At 54.1% G+C, this 24320-nt stretch overlaps 1 protein-coding gene across 1 annotated transcript; it reads left to right on the forward strand.

Annotated features, from left to right (window-relative positions):
• Positions 1-240: 240 nt before the first annotated feature.
• IQANK1 (IQ motif and ankyrin repeat containing 1) lies at positions 241-24053 on the forward strand. The gene is made up of 13 exons (XM_066623034.1): positions 241-304; positions 1048-1181; positions 2800-2964; positions 4583-4774; positions 10560-10685; positions 11205-11344; positions 18299-18353; positions 18653-18745; positions 19552-19660; positions 22437-22533; positions 22710-22844; positions 23126-23254; positions 23861-24053. Exons 1-13 carry the CDS (start codon positions 241-243, stop codon positions 24051-24053), a joined length of 1632 nt encoding a protein of 543 aa, XP_066479131.1.
• Positions 24054-24320: the final 267 nt, after the last annotated feature.

A 24320-nucleotide genomic window follows, 5' to 3' on the forward strand; every position in this document is an offset into this window, starting at 1 on the left:
CCTGCCAGCCGCTGCGTGAGTCGGGGGACCACGCGCGTCATCAGGAGCCTTCCCCTTTCACTGACCCGGTGCAAGGCCCTGCCGCCCCTTGAAACTCTCTTCCAGGTCGGAACCAGACCTGGGAGCATCAGGCATGCAGTGACAGCCTGGTTTGCGTCCTTGGCGCTTGCACTGATAGCCTTTTCCTTCTCCCTCTTTCAGATCACCAAACTGATGGAAAAGAAGGAGCCAAATCACGTGATGGCTTCAAGCTTCAAGAGGGGTCCACTAGCAGCTCCCCTACAGGTAACCCGCTGGAAGACTCGTATCAGAGACGGGGGGAGACAGGTGTAAGTTCCTTGGAACGGAGACTGAGGGCACAATCCTATCCAAGTTTCCAGTGCCAATGCAGCCGAGCCAGTGGGATGTGCACTGCATCCTGTGGTGGGGAGGCAATCACAGAGGTCTTCTCAAGGTATGGGAACACTTGTTCCCTTATCTCAGGGCTGCATTGCGGTTGTACTGGTGCTGGATAGGATTGGGCCCTGATGGTGAAAGCGGGAGGGGGGCAGATGTGGACCCGGGGAGAGTTCTAACAGCATGGGAAGAGGGAGGAGAATGAGGCCTGGATGGGTGGCAGTGCAGGTCTTTGAGCCTGGGCTTGTTATCTGGGAGAACAGTCTGGTTCAGGCTACAGGAAGTGGCCAGCCGGCCAGTGTGTGGCCCAGCATGGCCACCAGAGGGAGACAGAACTTTGCCTTCAGAGGGAGCCTGAGCCCAGCAAAGGCTGAGCACTCCATGGTTTCCCCTGACCTCCCAAAGCTTCATAAGGTATTAAAAACATCACTTTGGTGAAGAGCGTTTCTGCCCTTCACTGCCACCCAATCAGACCAGGGCTAGATGAGCATTGTGGGCTGTTTTTAAAACATCATCCTTGTAGCACTTTATTGCTGATGAGAAGGCAGAGCCCTGCCTCAAGGAGCTCACAATGTAGAAACAGACACAGCAGAGAAAGGGGGAGGGAGTAATGGCAGGGTGGATGACGGGGGCTCTCGTTTCTGCTCTCAGAGCTGAGTCGTGAAGTGAAGGCTGCCATCACTCTGCAGTCCGCCTTCCGCCACATCTTGGCGTGTCGCGAGAGAGCCAGGCGGTTGAAGGAGCAGCAGGAGTACAAGGAGTTAATGGAGCGCCTCCAGAGAGAGGTAAGGAGCTGTTGGGCTTCGGAAGGAGGTTAGGTGCTCCTACAGGGTGAGAAGGGGAAAAATGGTCTGGATGGTTCAGAGAGGACACTTCGGAGCTTGCTTGCAAAGATTAAAAAGTCACCAGGCCCAGGCAGCATCCATTTGGGAGTTCTTAAGGAACTCAAGTGTCAAATTGCTGATTTTCTGACTAAAATATATTGAAAAACAGGAAACCTGAAGGTGGGTGTCGGTAATTTTCACAATGGAGAGAGCTGAGAAGCAGAGTGCCCCAGGGATCTGTCCTGGAACTGGTGCTTTCCAACCTGTTCTGTAAATGACCTGGAGACAGGTTAAGCAGTGAAGTGGCCAAGTTTGTGGACCAAACCAGTCTTTTCTGGGTGGTGAAGTTCAAAAGGGATTGTGAAAAGCTCCAAAAGGATCTCTTCAAACTGGGGGAACAGGCAGCAAAATGGCAGGTGCGTTTCAGTGTCTGTAAGTGTGAAGTGATGCGCACCAGGGCAAAAAGCCCCAACTTAATATATAGGCTAATGGGTTCTGAGCTGCCTGTGACAGATCAGGAGTGAATCTTGGGAACAACTTGATAAAAGGGTCGACCCAGTGTGTGGCGGCTGTGAAGAAGGCCAATTCCTTGCTTGGGATCTTTAAAAAAGGATTTGAGAATGAAACGGCCATTGTTATGCCACTGTTCTGGTTGCCACAAGTGCAGAACAGAGAAAGTGGGCTGGGGCAACTTCCTTACACAAAAAGGCTGTAAGGGTTTGGGGCTCTTTTGATTGAAAGAAGCCTGAGGGGGACGTGATTGAGGGCCCAATTCTATCCAACTTTCCAGTGCTGATATAGCTGTACCTATGGGTCATGTGCTGCATCCTGTGGGGGGGGTAGTCACAGAGGCTGCAGTGTGGCTGCATCGGTGTTGGAAAGTTCTATGGGATTGGGCCCTGAGTCTTACACAATACCAGCCACTAAAATTGACTGGCAAGAGAACTATTTCTTTGTTCAGCATGTAATTAGTTTGTGGAACTCATTGCCGCAAGATGTTGTGGTGGCACCTGACCTAAGTGCTTTTAAAAGGGGATTGGGCAGATTTATAGAGGAAAAGTCAATCACAGGCAATGTTGCAGTGACTGTGTGCATTCTCTGGGTTTTAGAGGCAGCCTGTCGCTGAATTCCACATGGTAGTGGTAGTGGTAGCAGGATACTGGAATCTTACTCTCTTGAGTGCTTCCAGAGGCGTCTGGTTTAGATTCAGGAGGCTGGACTAGATGGGCCCTTGGCTGGATCCAGCAGGACTCTTGTGATGTGCAATGGAGGCAGTGGCGGCGGCAGCAAGCATCACCATGGTCTATCGCCTGGTGGTTTCTGCCCATGGCAGCTCTGCAGTGGTTCGGAAGGCACTGGGGACAATCTGGGAGTGGCTGAGCAGGTCCTGCTCTGCCCTTGCAACTGGCAATGAAAGTGCTGCTGCAGGGAGTTCTTGGCTCATGACTCTGGCTGCCTTCCACCCTCTGCACCGACCCCTCCATTGCCTGCCCTTTGGTGCTTCTCTGCCATCTGCCATAGCCTCTGGTTCCACTGGGGCTCCCTTTGGGGGTGTCTTTGCTGACTGCTTCTCTTGCAGGCCTTCGTTGCACTAGTGAGGAGGGAGCAGCAGGAGGCTGAGCGGGAGCGCCAGAAGGAGGAGGAAGAGAAGAAGCGGCGGCGAGAGGAGCAGCAGAGGAGGAAGCGGATGTTGGAGGCTGCCTTTGAGGGAGACGTCGAAGAGATGATGGCGGTTCTGAAGGAGGTGGGCAGGCAGGGACTGGACACTCCTTGCAGGGCTTCCGGGTGCCTCGTTTGAGCAGGGAGCCGGAGGCATGCTTCGAGGAGAGGGCAGCACCAGGCCTGTCCCTGACAGAGCCCAGAATCACGTATCACTGTAGCCATGGGCAGCGGGGACCATCCCACCCCTGCTGGAGTTTGGCTTGACTTTGACCAGACCCAGCCGTGCCCTCCGTGGGACCCTACTCAGGAACCCAGCTCCTGAGCACCGAGAGCCGCTTCCAGGTGGCAAGAGGACTGTTTGGCAGAAAAAGTTGCAAATTACATGCCTTCCTCTTCCAAATCAGTAAGCACTCGAGTTTTCCTGCAGGCAGTGTGCTTAGCAGCTGGAGTGCTGGAAGAGCACTGGGGGACTGAGGTCCCAATTTCCACTCAGCCAGTTCCAGTGGTTGCCATATCATCTCTGGTACGGATCCTGGAGTTTAACCAAAGACAGTTAGTGCGTTGGCAGGGAAGGGGAAAAGTGCCCTCTGCAGAGAGGCTCAGGAAGACCTCTCGACGAATCAGAATGGGTGTTCTGACAGGAAGCCTCCAGGTGCCTTTTTTTTGAAGTCAGATTTGCCATCATAGTAGCACAGAACAGAGGCTCTCCTCTCTGCAGTACGAACAAAGGGGAAATCTGGAGTTGCCTCCAGGTGTAGCTTCCTTCATAGGGAAACTGAGAGTGGGAAGAGTGGGAACAAGGCAGGGCATGGAAGGCCACCAGCGCCTCAGGCTGGGCTGGGCGGGCAGGTCTGAAAGCGACTCAGGAGTGGCAGCTTCCCAGCTGCGTTGGTCTGGCAACTGGCCCAGCTCCTCATGGGCAGGGTTGTGTGTTCTTTCTCTGATGGTGAAAACAAGGCTGAAGGATTGGAAAATAATCTTAGAGGAGACCAGTACAGTCTTGCCTGCCCCCCCCCATCACAACAGTAGGATTCTTGAGAAGGCTGAGAGATCTGCAAGCCTGTGACTTCTTTGCCACCTTGAGTAGCTCAGAACTTGCCCGCTGGCAGAATGCCCCTTTCTTTCCCTGACTGATCCCAGTGGTCGTGGGTACGGAAGGCCTGGCTCTTAGACCACATGTTGTCTGGTAAGGAAGGAGCAGCAGGATTCCTGATCCTCCCTGGGCATTTCCCCTCTCGCGACGTAGGAGGCAGGGCCAACCAGCGCCTTGCCTCTTCCTTTGGAGGGGCACCTTGCCCCCAGCTGGGCTCTGCTTCGTTCTGGAGAAGCCAGGCTTTTGGATGAGCTCCTCGGGGCTCAGCTGCTAACGAGCAAAGTTGAACTTCTCTTTCCTCTTGTCTGCGTCTTCCCCCCACCCCATCGAGTTAGTGCCAGGGCCCCATGCTGGAGGAGGTGATGGAAGATCACCGGAGGGGTCTGTTCGGTTCCCTCAGCCTTGTCTCAGGTTGGGCTGCAGTGCAGGGGATGAGGGCGTGGGGGCGGTGGCACTGGGCAGCTCTGCTTCCCAGGCCGCAGAGTGCTTCTGCCCCAGCAGGTGGCAGTTCAGACAGCCTTTCCAGCAGAGCACCTCCTCCCACCCCAGCCTGCCAGCCTGGGAGGACCAGGCAGCCCCTCCTGACGCTGGACCCTTGTTTCTCCAGGTGGCAGATCTGGACACCAGGAATGGCGTGGGGACAGATGAGCAGGGGAAGGCCACCCGCCTCCGGCATCGCCTCAACATGGTGGAGTGCACCGATGCCAATGGCAACACTCCCCTCTCCGAGGCTTCTGGAGGGGGCCACCCAGCAGCCATCCAGATGCTGGTGGAAAATGGAGCCAACCCAAATAGCCGGGTGAGAGGTGGCAGGTGTGCAGGACAGGGGCTGTCGGTGGCTTTGTCACTGTGTGTGTTGTGTGTATATATTACAGCAGCTTCTTGTGTTCGCACTCTCTCCCTCCAAGAGATGGGGAGGCTTCTTCCTCCTCCCCCTCTCATTGCCTGAGCAGGCATTCAGGAGCCCTGAGGAGGAGGGGGAGGCTTTGGGCTCTTGTCCGACCCTGGAGTCCCTACTACTGGAGTCCCTGCCGATATAGGGTCAGAAGCCTGTATAGGGCTTCCACAGGGCCATGCCCACCGGCCTGTCTCTTCTGGGCTGTCACCAGGCCTGAGTAAAGGCGAAAGGGGAGGGGGTCAGCTTCTCTAGCTTCCAACTCTGGAGTCTTCCAGTCAGCCTCTTCTCATCTTTGGCCGAGTCCTTCTGTTCTCCTAGCCTTAGCTGGTCCCTTCACCCTTCCTGTTTCCACCTTCCCTGCCTGGTTGCCCTCTGGGTCCTACTCTGCCTCCTTCACGGGACAGGAAGGTTCCTGCAGGTACTTGCTTTGCTTTGGTCAACTGGGCAGTGGTCCATGCTCTGCCCTGCTGAGGCCTTTCCAGTCCCGTCCCCCCCTCGGCCCATAACCAGCCCCATAATCACTAGGCGGGCCACTCCCTACATCGGCTAAGTCCAGCCTTGGACACAAGAGTTGAGTTTTTGACTACCCTCAAACCATCTGCTAAGCATGGAGGTCTTCGGACTCTAACCCTCCAGCATTCTCTGCTCCAGTGTCATTGCCAAAATGAGTGGGTCTTTAAGAAGAGCCCTGCTGGATCTGTCCAAAGGGGGCCCATCTAGCCCCGCTTCTGTATCTCAACGGTGACTCACTAGGTGCATCATAAGACAACCAGCTACTGTTATACTGGTGCCACACTGAATTTGGCATTCAAACATAGGCAACCTCTAGAATTCTAAAAGGTGGTATATACCCATTGTGGTTTGTAATAGATTTTCCCACCATAAATCTGTCCAATTCACTTCTGGCAGTATCTAGGCTAGGTGCCAGCACTACATCTTGTGGTAAGAAGTTCCACAGATTAATTCTGCACTAGGTACAGAAATATATCCTTTTTTCTTGACTCTCCTGTCAGTCAGTTTTAGTGGATGTGCGCTGCTTCTGGCGTTGTGTTCTGGGAAAAGAACTTCCTTTTATCCACCTTTATCTCGTATATAATTTCGTACGTCACTGGGCCCAGTTCTTTCCAGTGATGATGCAGCTGCAGTGCACCCTTCCCTTCCCTGCCCTTACAGACTTATGTAGAGTGTGACTCTGCAGGAAGAGGACTTAACCCCTTGCTGCCTTCCTGCTGCCAGAAGGTCAGGCAGTTGATCTTCAGGCTAGGGTCAACTGCCCAAACGACCCTCCCCAAAGGACAAGCCCTCCATCCCTGTGTTGAATGGAAAGGGAGGCTGTAGATATGTTTGTCTGCAGGTGACCTGTGGTGCTTTATCGGTAGAGGTGGGAGAAAATGGTGATAATGTAATAAACAGATCACACCATGTTCTGCACTTCTCATGTTACCCTGCAGATGTCCATGACTCACGTGTTGGGAAGCTTTGGTGCTCTTCCTCCAGCAGTTGAGCTTGGTGCATCCCTGAGTGTGCTCTCGGGTGCCTCTCATTCTCCATGCTCATCGGTGGTGCAGACTTAGGTCTGTAAACCCCTTCCAACAGGCTTGGGGATTGGGACTCCAGTATGTTGACTGGCATCGGTCCCACAGTCCCTTCCACCTCTTCATACATACAACTGATCTCTGAACATCATTTTGCTGTCTTCTACCCTATGCTAGTTCTGCTTAACGTTGCTGAGGCAGAACAGCCCTTACTACCAAAATAACAAACCACTGAAATCTTTGTAGAGGTTTTGCCTCTGCCTTAAGTGTAACCACTTTTGGGAACAAAGTTCAGTCGGATCCCAGCGCTAGGCCACCATGTCGTACGCTTGAGCTCACTCCCAGGGTTTTGGGTGCTCAGAGTTGTTGGTTCTGAACCCTAGAGCCCTCAAAGATCCCTGTTCGGTAGTACTGCCACCACCCTGTAAGAGCCAGTGCCTCAGTTCAGGGACACTGAAGCTAAGCAGGGTCAGGCTGATGGGAGACCGCTGGGAACACCAGGTGCTGTAGGCTTATACCATAGTCTTTTGAGACTGAAGGTTGCCAGCCAACCATTAGTTTGGGGGGAAAAGACACCCCCAATTCTGTGAAAAAATAAAACTTGTCCTGTCCAAAATATTCCATCTCCCTTCTGATGCCCACTTTTTGGCTAATTAACACCTCCCTTTCTCCAGAAACAGCAGCTGCTGCATGCAAAGGAATTACAGAACACCCTCATCAGTTGAGAGCAATTAACCACATTTATTGCTACACAAACATTCCCCTGCAATTCCTCTTGAGAAGAGGCTTTTCCTTCCCCCAAACCCCACTTAATTTAGTGGGTAAAGGTCTGAAGCATCTAGTCCAAGTCCACAGCAGCTTCCAAGCACAGTCCAGTCTTCCCAGTTCAATCCAGCAGCATCTCCATGTCCTCTTTCTTGGATGTATCCAACACAGCAGAGTCCCTCCTCTGTGTGTGTGTCAGAGTCCTGGCAGCCCCTTCCTGTGTGTGAGTTCTTGCTCCTTCCGACGCTGCCTTTTATCCTTTTATGTCCCATTATCCAAAATGCAGCTCAGCTGTGAGCTACCTAGTTAGTCCATGCAAAGTACCTTCAAAGTCAAATGAAGCTCAGGCGCCTTAGGGTTAGGGTTAGGGTTAGTGTCCTTTGGCTTTGATTGATTACAGCTGTGGAGCCAACCCTGCCCTTCCCAGAGCTGCCAACCAGAGGTCAAAACACTGAATCGCTGTCAACACCACATCTTCTGCCTAGTGATCTTCTGATCTTCCATTACAACTGTTATATGGTTTATATTTATTAATTAATGGGAGGAGGGGGCTTCCTCTGCTGACACTAGACCATCTACCTAGTAAACTTTTAAAGCTATTAAAGTTTTGGATAAAAACCCCTAACACTGCTTTCTGTAATTTTGGAAAACACAAAATCCATGAAAAAATAAAACCATTTTTCCTCCCACCCAATGACATCAGAAGAGCCCTGCTGGATCAGACCCGGGACCCATCTAAGCCAGCTTCCTATATCTCCCCACAGTGGCCCACCAGATGCCTCAGAGCACAAAAGATACTTGCATCTGGGTGCCACTCCCTTGCATCTGGCCACCCCAAGGAAGACATCAGACTGCACTTGGGTCACTTTATTAAACACAAGTGGCCAATTCTGAAAGCATGAAACCTACTGAACACACCCTCCCGCCCTTGCCAATCTGGGAGAGGTGAGAAAACTGCCATCCAAGGCCAATTTGGATGACAGAAAAATAATTCCTGCCTGGCTGTCATGATGAGCAACCAGCTAATCTCAGGCTACACACCCATCATGGCTTGTAACATGTGATGGAGTTTTCCTCCAGGAAACAGTCCAATTCCCTTTTAAAGGCATCTAGGCCAGGTGCCATCACCACATCCTGTGGCAAGGAGTTCCAGACTAATTACACACTGGGTCAAGAAATGTTTTCTTTTGTCTGTCCTCACTCTCCTGACACTCAATTTTAGTGGCTCTCCCTTGGTTCTGGTGTTGTGTGAGAGGGAAAAGAACATCCCTCTATCCATTCCCTGCATTATTTTAGATGTCTCAAACGTCCCCTCTCGGGCACCTTTTCTCTAGACCAGGGGTGTCAAGTTCATTTTATAGAGGGCCGAATAACATTCAAGATGCCTGCTGAGGGCTGGAGGTAACGTCATTATACAGGAAGTGATGTCATTAAACAGGTCAAAACCAGAAATAAGCACTATTCTCACATAGGAACTCATTAGCTGCTAATGACAGGAGAGAAAATACAGAAATCTTGATCATATTTCGAGATACGGGAGAGCCCAATTATCATGCAGGCCACCCTTTCAGCAGCATCACCTCAGCACTGCTCAGCAGCTGAGAGCCCGAGGGCCTGATAAAAAGCTTCTGAGGGCCGCATCCTGCCCCTGGGCCTTACGTTTGACACCCCTGCTCTAGATTGAAGAGCCCCAGCCGCTGCGACCTTTTTTCATAAGAGAGGTGCTACAGCCCATTAATCATTTTGGTCACTCCCTACTGCACTGTTTCTAGTTCCATTACAGAAGGTGTCTTGGCATCCTCCAGGGATCCTTTTCTGGACTCACCCCCCCCCCCCCCACACACACAGATACTAAAAAATAGCAGAAAAAAATTGCAGTCTTTGGATTTGCATTTTGGTCACTCCCTTCTGCACTGTTTCCAGTTCCGTTACAAGTGGTGTCTTGGGATTCTTTCCTGGACTCACACCCCCCCCCCCCGCAGATAATAAAAAATAGCAGAAAAATTTGCAGTTTAAGGCTTCCAAAGGCAACTGGAGCTCTGCAAGGCCTTAGAAGGTCACTTGCAGTTTTGCGAGGAAATCAGAAGTGACATTTTAAGGCCTTATAAGACCTTTGGAGATCTGGGGCTTCTTACGCAAAACCAGAAATGACCTTCTAAGGCGACAGGAGCACAGCTACTGTTGTCTCCAGGTTGGATCTAATCTGGCTCAGCATGGGTCTGGGAGACCCACGTACAACCAGATCTGTGGATAGCTAGTCCATGAATGTGGAGGCTCCACCTGTATTTCTCTGTCTCACCTACTTCACAGGGTTGTTGTGAAGTCAAAAGGGGAGGAACCATGTGCCCTTAGAGGGATATAAAAATATGAAAAATATAAATTAATTAAATAATTTTGCCATATGGGGGGTTGTCAAAAATTTGTGGAACCCAGATGTCAAATCCCCTAGCTACACCATTGGCTGGAACACTCTTGGACCCTCCTTTTTTTGTGCACATCCACTGGGCCTCTACTGTCATTTTAAACAGCAGTCTGGAGAGATTGGACCTTCTTTATCTTCTCTTTCAACTTATTTCTAATTAGTTTCCTCATTTGAGGGAAGTCCGCCCTTCGGAAGTCAAGGGCTTTTGTGTCAAATTTGTTTGGGACTTTTCCCCCCAACATGCAAGTTGAAACGGATCTCAGCCTGGTCACTGTTCCGCAGTGGTCCTGGTCCTGAATGCCACACAATATTAAATCCAGAGTCCCCTGTCCTCTGGTGGGCACCACAACTAGCTGCTCTAAGGCACAGTCATTTAGCAGGTCAAGAAATCCAGTCTCTCTTTCGTGACCAGAACACAAATTGACCCAGTCGATATGAAGATGATTGAAGTCCCCCATGATTACAATCCTGTCCTTCCTTATCACCTCCCTGATCTGTTTCCTCATTTCAAGGTCCCCTTCCAGTTTCTGGTCTGGATAGTACATCCCAGTATTACATCGTGCCTTCAGCCTGATAATTTAACTCACAGTGATTCTAGGGTGGAGTCGGACCCTCTGCTGGCTTCTATTCCCTTCTTTGGCATAGATGGCCACCCCACCCACACGCCCCTCCCTTTCCCTCCTGTAGAGCTTATAGCCTAGGATTGCAGCATCTCACTGGTTCTCTGCAGTCCACCAGGTTTCTGTTGTGCCCACTGTGTTTTCCCTGCTTATTGTTCTCTCTACCTCAGCTTACGTGTTCATGTGCCGAAAAAGTCTTTTTCCCCAAGGCAATGGCAGAGTGTTTTAAAATGGGATCTCACCCAGCCAATTGGCTTTTCTGCACCTCCCAGGGAGGGAGAGACCAGCTGGGCTTTGAGGGGAGTCTGAGGAGATTCCTTTGTCTGGTGTCTATTCTTTTGCAGGGTGCTTTTAACCGGACCCCTCTCTATCGTGCTGCGTTTGGTGGCCACCTGGCAGCCGTGGAGCTGCTGTTGCAGCATGGGGCAGACCCTCGCCTCTACGCGGACGATGGCAACACCCCTGAACAAGTATGCTGGGGGCAGTCCAGGGTCAGGCCCTCTCCACCGCTCAGCTTTGGTGCCGGCTGCAAGGCCATATGTGGGGGGGGGAGGGCTGTGCTAGGCCTGTTGGTCAGCTGGCCGCAGAAGAGTCTGGTTTGTCCGTGGCAGAGCTCAGAGAGGGAAGTGGCCCTTGTCCCTCCAGCCAGGTCTCCTCTAACAGGTGCAGGGCCAATCTAGGGGGATCCAAGGTATGGGAAGGAGTCGGCAGGTCCCCAGCAGCTCAATCCCCTGCCGTTTAGCCAACCTGTCAGGGAAGGCGTTTAGCCTCCCTCCAGCGGCAGCCCCGTCCTTGCCAGAGTCAGAGCTGTTGGTGTGGATCACAGCATGACCGTATGTCGAGCCAAGGGACCATCAGAAGAGCCCTGCTGAATCAGACCAGGGACCTGTGTCTCTCGTGGTGGGCAGTTGGAAGCCCTCCAGTGGTGGACCTGCCCCCAGCACCGGGTGTTTGGAGATGTCGCTAAAGAGCTCTGTGCCTCCCCCAAGGTTGCCTCTTTGGACAGTTTGGTAGCCATCCTGCAGTCCTGGGACCTCACCCTGACAGATTCCATGCTTCAGAAGATGGAGGCGGAGCAGCAGCGGAGGCTCCGGCTGGAAGAGAAGCGGAAAGAAGCAGAGACACGCCAGTGAGTTCTCCCTCCTGCTCAGCCTGGGCCGTGAGGGCATTGAACAGGCTCCCTGCAGGTCTTGCATTGCCCATAGCTTGCAGTTGTCCTACCAGCCCCACCGCCTGGCTCGCGATATATCAAAATTTTCAGAGGCCACCAAGGTGACCCCACATGCTTTGTAGACAGGGCTGTCTCCTGGAGCCACTGCAGGGGTGGCCCAGTGAGAAAGGTGTGCCTCCCCCCCCAATACATACACAAACACTGATGGAACCAGGTAGGCGCCGGACTCCTGCAGGATATGCAGCTCCTGAGCTTGGCAGCTGTTCTGTGACTGGTCTGGATGGACGGGAGTAGCTGGTGGATTGTGGCCACTTTCCTCTTTCCCTGCACAATTCAAGGAGGACGTGTTGGGAGAGTGGGTGGTTTTGAAGTACCTACTTGGGCAGAAAGAGAGGGGCCCTTGCCCTCTTTGCTCAGTGGAGGGTCAGCATGTCTCCGCAGTGGCACACCTGGAGGAAATGGCCTGAACCCAAAAATAGTCTAGAAAGGGGTGGGGCTCCATCACACGGTGGCTCAGCTGTTCACCTGCACCAGGAGGAGGTGGCCAGCAAAGATGGGGGCCTGGCACTGTGCTGGTGATGGCACAGCCTGCCCCAGGCAACACTGGGGGTGTTACAGGCCCCTGCCAGCAACCTAGTTGCTGCTGCCACCACCGCCTCCTGCTGTTGCCCCCACCCGTGCCATCCCAGCAGGCAAAGGACATGAGAACCCGACCAGATCAGTCCGAAAACCCACCTAGTCCAGCTTCCTGTATCTCACAGTGGCCCACCAGGTGCCTCAGGAAGCACAAAAGACAGCAAGGCACAACTGCATCCTGGTGCCCTCCCCAGCATCTGGCATTCCGAGGTAGTCGCTTCTAAAATCAGGAGCTTGCACATACCGATCATGACTTGTAACCTGTGATGGAGTTTTCCTCCAGAAAATCCCCTCTCCAAGGCATCTAGGTGAGATGCCATCACTACTTCCTGTGACAAGAAGTTCCACAGACTAAATACTTGCTATGCAAAGGAATATTTTCTTTTGTCTGTCCTAGCCCGCCCCTCAATTTTAGTGGATGTACCCTAGTTCTGGTGTTATGTGAGAAGGAAAAGAGTGTCCTTCTATCCACTCTATCCATTCCCTGCATAATTTTGTGTCTCTCAGTCATGGCCCCCCCTCTGGTGCCTCTTTTCTAGACTGAGGAGTCCCAAATGCTGTAGTCTTTCCTCATAGGGAAGGTGCCCCAGCCCGGTCATCATTTTGGTTGCTCTCTTCTGTACTTCTTCATTTCCACTATATCCTTTTTGATTTGTGGTGACCAGAACTGGACGCAGTACTCCAGGTGTGGCTTTACCATTGATGTGTACAATGACATTATAATATTAGCCATCTTATTCTCAATACCTTTTCTAATGATCCCAAGCATGGAATTAGCCTTCTTCACCACTGCTGCACATTGGGTTGACACTTTCATCGAGCTGTCCACAAGCACCCCAAGATCATCTTCCTCATTTCTCAGACAGTTCAGAACCCATTATCCCAGTGGTTCTCACACATTTAGCACCAGGACCCGCTGTTTAGAATGAGAATCTGTCAGGACCACTGGAAGTTATGTCATGACCAGAAGTGACGTCATCAAGCAGGAAAAGTTTTAACAATCCTAGGCTGCAATCCTACCCACACTTACCCAGGAGTAAGTCCCATTGACGATCATTGTTAAAAGAATATATATAGTAGCTTGTTGAAAGTATTATTATTATTATATTGGCAACCTTCAGTCTCGAAAGACTATGGTATCGCGCTCTGAAAGGTGGTTCTGGCACAGCGTCTAGTGTGGCTGAAAAGGCCAATCCGGGAGTGACAATCCCTTCCACACCGGGAGCAAGTGCAGTCTGTCCCTGGTCTGTCTCCCTGGCTATGGGCCTTCCTTCTTTGCCTCTTAGCCTCAGACTGTTGGCAAAGTGTCTCTTCAAACTGGGAAAGGCCATGCTGCACAGCCTGCCTCCAAGCGGGCCGCTCAGAGGCCAGGGTTTCCCACTTGTTGAGGTCCATCCCTAAGGCCTTCAGATCCCTCTTGCAGATGTCCTTGTATCACAGCTGTGGTCTACCTGTAGGGCGCTTTCCTTGCACGAGTTCTCCATAGAGGAGATCCTTTGGGATCCGGCCATCATCCATTCTCACGACATGACCAAGCCAACGCAGGCATCTCTGTTTCAGCAGTGAATACATGCTAGGGATTCCAGCACGTTCCAGGACTGTGTTGTTTGGAACTTTGTCCTGCCAGGTGATGCTGAGGATGCATCGGAGGCAGCGCATGTGGAAAGCGCTCAGTTTCCTCTCCTGTTGTGAGCGAAGAGTCCATGACTCGCTGCAGTACAGAAGTGTACTCAGGACGCAAGCTCTGTAGACCTGGATCTTGGTATGTTCCGTCAGCTTCTTGTTGGACCAGACTCTCTTTGTGAGTCTGGAAAACGTGGTAGCTGCTTTACCGATGCGCTTGTTTAGCTCGGTATCGAGAGAATGAGTGTCGGAGATCGTTGAGCCAAGGTACACAAAGTCATGGACAACCTCCAGTTCATGCTCAGAGATTGTAATGCAGGGAGGTGAGTCCACATCCTGAACCATGACCTGTGTTTTCTTCAGGCTGATTGTCAGTCCAAAATCTTGGCAGGCCTTGCTAAAACGATCCATGAGCTGCTGGAGATCTTTGGCAGAGTGGGTAGTGACAGCTGCACTATATAATATAATAATTATTATAATATTATTATTATTATTATTATTATTATTATTATTATTATTATTATTATTATTATTATTAACAGTATTTATATACCGCTTTTCAACAAAAATTCACAAAGCGGTTTACAGAGAAAAATCAAATAATTAATGGCTCCCTGTCCCAAAAGGGCTCACAATCTAAAAAGATGCAAAAGAACACCAGCAGACGGCCATGAGAAAAGACACTGCTGGGGTGATGAGGGCCAGTTACTCTCCCCCTGCTAAATAAAAGAGGAGCACCCACTTGAAAAAGTGCCTCTTACCCAATTAGCAAGTACAGGTCTGTAACATTTCCCCAAATGCAGTCACACATCATGGTAGCATCAAGTCTAATATTTTAAAAATAAAAGATTGAAATGAATGGAAGCCCACCTGAAATTGACTTGTGACTCATCTAGTGGGTCCCGACCCGTAGTTTGAGAAACACTGCATTAGCCTATATGTAAAGTTTTGATTCTTTGCCCCAAAGTGCATTACTTTACACTTACTTACATTTTGCTGCCCATTCTCCCAGTTTGAAAAGATCCTTCTGGGGCTTCTCACAATCACTTCTGGTCTTCACCACTTGGAAAAGTTTGGTGTTGCCTGCAAACTTAGCCACCTAAGGCTCAACCCTGTCTCCAGGTCATTTATGAAGAGGTTGAAGAGCACCGGTCCCAGGACAGATGCTTCGGGTACACCGCTTTTCACCTCTCTCCATTGTGAAAATTGCCCATTGACATCCACTCTCTGTTTCCTGGCCTCCAACCAGTTCTCAATCCACGAGAGGACCTGTCCTCTAATTCCCTGACTGTGGAGTTTTTTCAGTAGCCTTTGGTGAGGGACCGTGTCAAACGCCTTCTGAAAGTCCAGATATATAATGTCCACGGGTTCTCCCGCATCCACATGCCTGTTGACCTTTTCAAAGAATTCTAAAAGGTTCGTGAGGCAAGACTTATCCTTACAGAAGCCATGCTGACTCTCCCTCAGCAAGGCCTGTTCATCTATGTGTTTTGAGATCCTATCTTTGATGAGGCATTCCACCATCTTACCTGGAACAGACGTTAGGCTGACCGGCCTATAGTTTCCCAGGTCTCCTCCCCTTCCCTTTTTAAGGATCGGTGTGACAATATTTCAATAACTCTCAATATTTAAAAAGATGCAAAACAGAGTCCACCCACAAAAAAAACCACCAAGATGAATATAAAGGAGAAGGAAAACACACCCCAGCAACAGCCACTGCAAAAAACACCAAGCTGGGTGAAGAGGCTCTGCTCCACCAAGTAAAAGACTCTGGAACCACCCAAAGTCTGTCTCTCTGTGCCAAGTAACATCCACAACCGCAGATGTGTGCAGATTCTCTGCTAATCAATGCCCAGTACAATCAATGCCCAGTTTTAAGGGTTCTTCCTCTGCCCCCCCCCCGTCTGCACTCTGCAGATGCTCAAATGTCTACACATTTCTCCTCTTGAAACACACACTCCACCCTCCCTCTGGAGCCACCTCAGATCAGACTCTCTCTGTGCCAAGTCACAATGCCTACAACTACATATATGCACAGATTCTCTCTGCCAGTCAATGCCCAGTGCAGATCAGCACCTTTAAATGCTGTCTCTCTCCCCGGCACTCTGCACATGCTCAACAGATCTTACCTCCGTTCTTGAAATTCTCCTTCAGTCTTCGGAGTTGTCCACCAACAAGAAGCAGCCAGCAGCATGTCAACATCTCAATGTTGTTGCCAAGAGATCAGCCATCCAAATGCAGCATAACTTGCCCCTTTCAGCCAATCTGAGCCCTCTCCTGAGGATCACCTGTCGCCCTTTCTCTGAACTGCCTTCCCTGCCTTTGAACTCAGTGAATAGGAGCTGGGTGTCTTACGGCTTGCAGCAGGACAGCAACCATGAGGCATGCCTCTCCTGCGGCTTTGACTGAGCAGGGTTCATGCAGGCACAGCAGCAGTTGCTTTAGTCTTCTGTACACAGAGCGGAGGCACCGCTTCCTGATGCCACCCCTGCCTTCTTTCCCCGGAAGCCAGCCACACCGCAGCCTCACTCACTGAAGCAGCTTGGCTTGCTGCCTCTGCTGCTGGCACCGACATCTTCCCTTTTTCACTGGAAGGCAGCCTTGTTCGAAGCCTACCCCTGAAGCAGCTGGGCTGGCTGCCTCTGCATACCCTTATGGATGTGGGTGGGTGGGTGCTGCTTAAGTCCCTGACTGCTGGAGCTTAGAAGGGTGGAGGGGAAAGGCAAAGTATGTTTTATGAAACCTGTTGGGTTCCTCTGCTTTTTATTTTTATTTATTACTTGCTGTGTCAGGTGAAGCTCATCCTCACCCGCCTGCCCTGACTGCATGTCCCTGGTCAACACTGCAGTCAAAATAAACCTGAGTCACCACAGAAGCCATGCCAGATGCAGGGGAGGGCACCAGGATGCAGGTCTCCTGTTGTCTTGTGGGCTCCCCGAGGCATCTGGTGGGCCACTGAGATACAGGAAGCTGGACCAGATGGGGCCTGGGCCTGATCCGGCAGGGCTCTTCTGATGTTCTTAACTGTATGGTCTGTGCTGATTTGGTGTGGCAAAAAAAAGTTTCTGGCTGTAGTCCTCCGCCTGGCCCCAGACTGGATTTGCAGGGCCCTGTCCAGGCTGAGTCCTCAGGCAAGATGGCACCTCAACTGGAGGGCATTCTGAGGTTGGTAAGCCGTTCTGGCACGGTACTCCACATGCCAGAGGAGAAGTTGCTGTCACCATCAGCAAGCTGGGCAGGGGACTGAGACACAGCTTTGCACAGACCCCCCCCCCCAACCACCAGCAGAGACTGCACAGCCTGTCGAAGGACTTCCCTGCAGATGTGCATGCTGTGCAAACTACCCTGACGCCCCCCGGGATCCTTGGTCCAGGCCGCCTGTCCAGGCCTCAACACACCCATCCCGTAGCACCAGGCGGAGGCAGTGTCACAGGCATGGACTCTGGCCTCGGATCTTAGGCTCTGAGTGCTGCCAGCTCTTTGCAGGGCACCGCCAGGAAGCTGCCATTAATTGACAGTCTCCCCAAGAGTGCCGTCCTCCCCCCGGCCCCTGCCGCAAGCAGTCCCAGGTGATTCCACCTCACTCTTGGCTCCCCAGTACTCCTGCGGTGTCCTCACCCATGGCAACTCCGGGTCAGCAACGCTTCCAGGGGGACATTCAGGCCAACACCTGGCAGCTGACTTTGCCATCTGGTCACGGTGTGGGCAGCAGCCACCCCAGCTGGAGCCTGAACTGCTCCAGGGACAGCAGCACTCTGGGCACAGCACTGCTGTGGATGTGGAAGCAGCACCTTGCCTTGGAAGCGCACTGCCTGCCAGCCGCACCGACCTGCTTCCGCCCTGCAGGCTCCCTCATCTGCAGGCGCGCTCTGTGGCACGACTGCCTTTGTTCCAGCAAGGACCTGCACCCGCAGGACTCGGGGCTTCCTAAAACGCCAGTATTTGCCCAACCAAGTGAAGAAACGGATTAGTAGAGCTGGGTCTGCTACCAGGATCAGCCTGCAATCGGGCGAGGGGGGGCAGACGGGGCTGGCATTCCCAGGCATCGTCAGTGATCTGCAGCCCGTTCTGGGCAATGACACTTCTCTCACTGGACCTGGGATGGGGGCCCATCCTTGCTTCCAGAGAACCCCCACCCCAGCCTGGAAAGACTACTCACTAGTGATGCCATCTAGTTGCATGCAGCAGAGACGTGAACCCGAGAGCTTTATCCTGGGCAGCTCCAGGACAGGCAGGAGCCATGTGGCTCACTTGCACGCACTCTGCCAGCTTGGCCTGCGCCACCCTCTGCCCACAGTGCCACTACAGATGAGGACTGGACCAGCATCGCCAGGCAGAAGAGAAAGCAAACAATGGAGTAACAGCTCTTCAACAGAGACGTCTCAAAGCAGAGCTAGGGTTCAAAGCAGCACTTGGCCCCATCACGGGCTGCTCTCCTCCCAGCATTCACTGTGCAGTTCCCATCGCAAACTGTGGATTGCCCCCTGGTGCAGTGAGGCGTTCGTCCTGGGGGTGCCCAAGGATTCCTTGTTGGTGCAGCACACAGGTGTTGAAGTGGGCCTTGTGCACCATGTTGCAGGTTGGGGGAAACGTGGCTCCTGGGCCTGGAAACCCTAAAGTGGCCCCTGACCCCTCTTGACATTCTCCCCACAGGATGACGGAGGAGGTGGAGCAACTGGCCAAGGAGCAGGAGAGATGCAGCAAGGAGGTGGGAGCCAAGGAGCGCCCCCCACCCCGGCCCACTTCTTCCTTGTTCCTGCCCTCTCCCCACAACCTGTCTTGGGTGCAAGGTGGCTGTCATTCCCCCTCGGGAACTGCTTGGCTACCCGCACCTCCCCACGTGTGCAAGAGAGAAGTGTCTTCCCTCCTCCCGGCAGCGTCCTTGCTGGGTGCTGGCACTGCAGACTGGGGTGCACCCTGAGCTTGGCATCCTTCTCCTGCACTTCCTACCGTAATGTCCCAGAGGTGAAACTCTCCACACAAACGTCCTTCCTTCCCCCCGTGCAGCTGCAGCAGGCCTACTGTGAGCTGAACCGGCGCATAACGGAGCACGACAAGTGCCAGCGGAAGCAGATGGACAACGCGGAGCTCACTCTCCATGTGAGCACCGCCCCAGCGCGTCCCTCGCTCTCCATCGCCTTGACAGAAGCAGGATTCTGGGACTGTTGGGGATGGCAGCGGGCCTCCTGCTGGGACGCTGGAGGGCTGCAGTCCTGGCTTGTCTTGGGTGCTGGGCTGGCACCTCGGAGGCAGTCTGCTGCCTTTCCCCTCCCCCTGCAGCTGCCAGTGCACCGTGGCTCAATAGCGCCCCCTGGCCCGAGGTTGAATGTTTTCAGCTGTCGGCACTCAGCAGTCGATCCAGCAGACTGCAAGAGAAGAGACTCCAGTTGCATATTGGGGGAAAATTCCTGGTGCTGAGGGTGGTTCACGCTCCCTTCCTGGAAGTCTCAGGCAGAGGCTCGACAAGCACCTGTTGGAGATGCTTTAGGAAGATTTCTGCTGCAGGCAGGGGCTGGACTCAATGACCTATTTGTTCCCTTTCAACTAGGATTTTATGATCCTAGTACGTTCCCCTCCCTCCCTCCCCCCTACGGCTCAGATGAGGCATTCACTTGTCAGGCAGTGGTGGCTGACTTTCAGGGGCTCCACAGGACCACTGGCAGGGTGCCTCTTGGGCCCTGGAACGTCCAGCCATGCGAGCAAAATTGCCCGGCTGCCAGCTTGAGAGAGAAGTCCGGGCTGCAGGAAGAGGAATCTTTCCTTTTTGGGGTGGCCCGACTGCTGGCTGTCTGAGTCTAGGCCCAGGGCTGCACTGCGTGGGGTGGTGAGCATGGCTGAGCTGGTCAAGCGAGGTGACCCCCCAGCCTGAGCGGGGGCTTTTTCACAAACACTCTTTCCCCGGACAGGCAATTGCTGATGCAGAAGGCCTCGTGGAAAAACTGCGGGCAGCTGCCGAGGCTGCAGAGGAGAACCTATCCCTGGCCCGGCTCCAGCTGCGGGAGCAAGTGCAGGCAGGTCAGTGAGGAGCCTCCTTGTGGGGGGGGCACAGGCACCTTTGCTGTCCCCCGTCCAAGTGCCTCTCCCCAAGCAGCTTTGGTTGGCCAGGGGATGTCACTCCCCTCCCCCGTGCCTCTGGGCTCCTTGCCCTCCCTGAGGGGCCATGGCACTGCCCTCCTCTGGCTGCCTGGCCGCCAAGCCAGCCCCTGGTCACCCCTCCAGCCCCTTGTCTTTCTGCCTTGGCAGTACATATGCTGTGACTCACTCCTCCCTCGTGACCTTCACTGCTGGTCTTGATGCCTGACCCCGTCCCCTCCCTCTCTGACAACAGTGCCCATGCCTGGCTCCCTGAGGAGGCCAGCATGCCAGTCCTCTGGCCTTTTCCTGTGACCCTTGCACTGGAGTGGTGTTCTCCCACTCACCGAGACAACCACTTCCTGGCCTTTACCTGGACCAAGAACTTGGTGTCTTGCCTCCCTCTCAGGTCACCACCTTCTCTCCTTCAGGACTGCACACATGCCCGCCATCACCTCACTCCGTTCCCACCACCCTCTGTGCCCAGTGGCTTTCTCCGAAAGGACACCCTCTTGACCGTACCTCTGCACCCTCCTGCCCTTTCCGCGTTCAGCCCCCCCAGCTCTGACCAGGTGCCCCCCTCCCCAAGCCTTTTCCTCCCCATCCCTCCCCTTCGCTCCTGACTCTATCTTGTGCACAAGATGCCAGTGAAAGAGAACAGAAGACCCAACTTGACAGCTGCAGCCACCCTAAGTTCTCTCCCCCCCTCTAGGTCTGGCTGCTCAATGTTGGTGCAGTTCCTTGGTGCATTCCTAAGGCCTGTCCCCTCCCCACCTCCTCCCACTATAAAGCCAACATTAAGGCCACAGCTCCAGCTGCCTCTTCCTCCACCTCCCGGCCACCCCTCTCACCTTGAGAATGGGCCTGCCATGCTGTCTGACCCCTCCATGATCCTACCACTCCTGCTGGTTCCCATCTCCCAAGAGCGGGACTTTTTGGCCATCTAATCATCCCTCCTTCCCTGTTTCCCCCATCCCATGACCCCTCCCTCCTCTCCAACAACTGCCTCTCAGTCTCCCCCTCAGAGTCCGCACCGCCCCCCCACCTTGACTGTGGCCACCGCCCCCCAGTTTTCCTTTTGCTGGCTCACCTCAGCCCCCACCCCGCCATCTCTAGTCACATCACACACCCCTGTGCTCCCAGCCTCAACCTTTCTTGAAGTCCCACCCACTATTCCTGCCAACATTTGCCAAATCCTGTGCCCTCCCCCAACTTTCTGAAAGCAATAGTTTGGAGCTGTCTTTGCCCCCCCCCCCAATAATTCAAACCCTGGAAGTCAAAGGGATGAAGCACAAGTGGGTGGGGGGGGGGAATGGACTGCAGAATGGATCTGTCTGGAAGACGGCTGAAATTCCCATGTGTGGGCCCTTGAGGGGCCCACACTGTGGTGCTGATGGCAACAAGGATGCATAACTGCCCACAGCAACCCCTGTGGCTGTGCCATCACCTGCAGGGGCTGCAATGGGGAACATCTGCCCCTCTGAGATCTGTTGGGGGGGGGTCACGCCACCATGGCCAGACACTCTGGAGATGCAGCTCAGTCACATCTTTGCTATCAGAGACTCCGCTTTGGGAGCAGACATACTGCGCATGTGGGGGGGGGGGAACTTGCAGAAAGGGGTCAGATGGGTCCAGCGGTTGCATTCGGAGGGTTCGGAGCTTCGCCCAGGGCTCCCTGAGGGCTGCTGCCAAATGCTTCCTGCAAGGGGTGGTGGTACGAGGGCCTCTCCTGTGGGTGTACTGGGGACACTCCACAGCCCCTGGAAGCCGCTCAGTCAGGCTTCTGCACTCCATTTTGGGGTGAGAGGCTTGGCTTGGCTGGGGTGGGTGGTCTCAAGAGTCTCTTGGCCAAACCTGATGACCAGGTCTCCCTGCAGGCAGGTTCCAGAGGTGCTTTGGGGAGGGAAATGGCCTTAGTTGCACTGGGGGGGGGGCAGCCTCCACTTGGAGATGATTTGGAGTGAACCCACCTCATCAATGCTCTTGTGCAACTCCAGAGGGTCTGTGGCACCCAGGGGCTGGTTTGAGGCCACTGCGCTGCTGTGGTCCCACTCCTCCCTCCCTCCCAGGCAGGTTTCCAGCAGCAGCACACTGTCCTGGCTGATCTCCATTGTGGATCAATGTCTGTGAGGTCACTGTGAGCAGTTTCGCGGGTTTTTGCCGCTTGGAGTCTGCCATGCTGCAGGTGACATCCAGCAGTCTCTGGTCTTCTCTTGCCCATGAAATGGGGGCTCTGAACCAATGTGTTACCTCACTGATAGGTTGGGTGGGAGGAGGGGCCAACAGACCCCAGCTCCATCCTAGTACGGCAGAGCTGCTGATGGCAAATGACCGCGTGGCCTGTGTGGAGGGCTTGGGAGTGGAGGTGGTGTGGGGCCAGGGGTGTCCAGGCGGCCCCTTCTGAGCTTGCTTCGTGCACGCGTTGTGTTGGCTCCAGTCCAGGGCAGGGAACCCCTGGTCACTCTGGGCGTTGGCCTGGCCACCCAACTGAGACAGCACATGGCTCCACCACAGGTCCACTGGGGGCGGCCTCAAAGAGCTCCACCACTCGGCCACCACTCAGTTTTTCTAAGTGCAGGGGTGGGGGTGGGGTGGGGATGACGACTGATCCAGCGGAGTTGTTCTTACTCTCTTAAGAGAGTTGGGGGTCTTTCTAGGAAGCCCACCAGTTTGCGGCCCATGGGGCGCAGTCCTTCTCTTCCTGTGCTCTGCTCACCAGGCTCGGAGGCTACATTTCAGGGCTTGAAGTGCTCGGTGCAGGAGTTGGACGATGTGCTTTTGAAAGATGTGGGTGGAAAAATCCATGCGGATGGGCGGTAAGTTGAGTGGCATTGGGGGGGACAGTCTGGGCCACACTTGCCTGGCCAGCCATCTGCCCCCCCCCACTCCTGGCAGCCTTCAGCACTGCTTGGGCAGCCCTGCAGGCCTGGGAAGAAGGCTGTGCAGATGCTGTGATTTTCCCTTCCAGCCCTTCCTCTCTCTCTCCCCACAGCTGGCCCCTTGTCATTGACCCCTCTGGCCAAGCAGCCATTTTCCTGCGCTATCGTGACACCAATTACTTAAACACTGTGAACCCAAATGACATGGCCGTGGAAACCATCCGCCTGGCGCTGCTGGGGGCCCTTCGGTAGGGGCCGGAGGCAGGCAACTAGGGCAGAGGACAGCCATCACCACTGCCAACAACTCACTGGCACTCACTCAATGGGGAGGGATGGTGGGAGTGGCTGCCTCTCTGGCAGTGCTGCACTGAGCCACAGGGTGGGGGAGGGTACCTGCTCAGCTCTGGGTGCCAGGCATGGATTCCCAGTGCCTGCGGGGGCTGCTCTGCAAAAGATGTGCCAGGTGCAGGGCAATGCAGCACTGGCTCAGCACTGCTCCCCCCTCAGTGGGCCTCCCTCCCCTCCCCAGGTATGGAAAGCCCCTGGTCTTTGATATGATGGAGGTGAACATGTTCGACAGCATCCGGAAGCAGCTGGACCGTATAGAAGCCGGCCTGGCAGAGGCGCTCTTGAGCAAGAAGCTCCTTGAGAAGGAGAGGTGGGTGGTGCCCCAGAAGAGCCCCATGCTGCCGCTGTGAGCCTGTGTCAGGGCAGCCAGCAGCTTGTGCCAGGTCAACTCTGACCTCCCAGAGCTCTGAGGTCAGCCAGAAAGCAGGGCAGTGGGGACGGGCAGGGCCAAACGCTCTCCATAGGGGGGCAGAAATGCAGCTCTCTGGAGGAGGTTCCCCTGCCTGTGTCAGAGGCTTGGTCTGGAGAACTCGGGCTGGATGTCACAGGTGGGCAGCAGCAGAGGAAAGGCATTCCCCACCCTAGCCAGACCTGGAGTCTCAGGCATGCAAAGCAGAGGCAGCACTCCCTCTGGCCTCCGACCCCACCCTTGAGCACCTCCTTGGCTGAGGACTGTTAGGCAAGGAACCACAGGTACGACTGCCCTTCTGCAACACTGGACTGCGAGGGGCAGGCCAGGGTTGTGCCCACGCGGCACAAGTGGCCCTGGGCAGGTGTATTGGCTGGGCCTCCAAGGAGGCTGGTGAGCAGACTCTGGAGATGAGAGTAGGGCCGTCAGCCCCTCCGACAGCAGCGGCATGACTGTTGTGGCCAAGCCCCCCCCCATAGCATGATGCCCCCTTCCCCTCTCCTGCAGGTATCTCATCCTCCTGAGGCCAACAGATGGACCTGAATACGCCGCAACAGAGTTCCAGGCAACACGGACGGAAAAGTTCAAGCTCTTCCTTCTGACAAAGCGGCACCACCCCCCTGATGAGCTGCTGCAGCTGCTGCTCCCTATCCAGGTGGTCCTGGCCAAGGGCAGCGGGTATGCACTGCGGGGCAGTTAGGCCAGTTCCGCACATTAAAGCAAACCCTACAGGCACATGTGTGTCCCTGGCAAGAATGACTGCGGCCTCCCCAGGAGCAGGGGGGCCGCAAGGGACTGGCAAGCAAGGCCAGAAGAGCCTGGCCGCAGCCACAGGGCAGGCCCCACTGCACGCTCACTCTGCCCTCGCTCTTTTGCAGAAGGCGAGGAGGCTTTCGACGGGCCGCACCCTGCTCAGCAGCCTCGCTGTGGCCCCTGGAAGTCCAGCACTGAGCAAGCAGGGAGGGGA

The sequence above is a fragment of the Tiliqua scincoides genome, chromosome 4, assembly GCF_035046505.1.
Source record: "Tiliqua scincoides isolate rTilSci1 chromosome 4, rTilSci1.hap2, whole genome shotgun sequence".
NCBI lineage: Eukaryota > Metazoa > Chordata > Lepidosauria > Squamata > Scincidae > Tiliqua > Tiliqua scincoides.

Excerpts from the sequence above, each read along its gene's own strand:
- IQANK1 (XM_066623034.1), top strand. The coding sequence starts at position 241 with ATGGCTTCAAGCTTCAAGAGGGGTCCACTAGCAGCTCCCCTACAGGTA. Across the intron at positions 1,182-2,799 it reads TGGAGCGCCTCCAGAGAGAG|GCCTTCGTTGCACTAGTGAG; the intron begins GTAAGGAGCTGT and ends CTTCTCTTGCAG. Across the intron at positions 11,345-18,298 it reads AAAGAAGCAGAGACACGCCA|GATGACGGAGGAGGTGGAGC; the intron begins GTGAGTTCTCCC and ends TTCTCCCCACAG.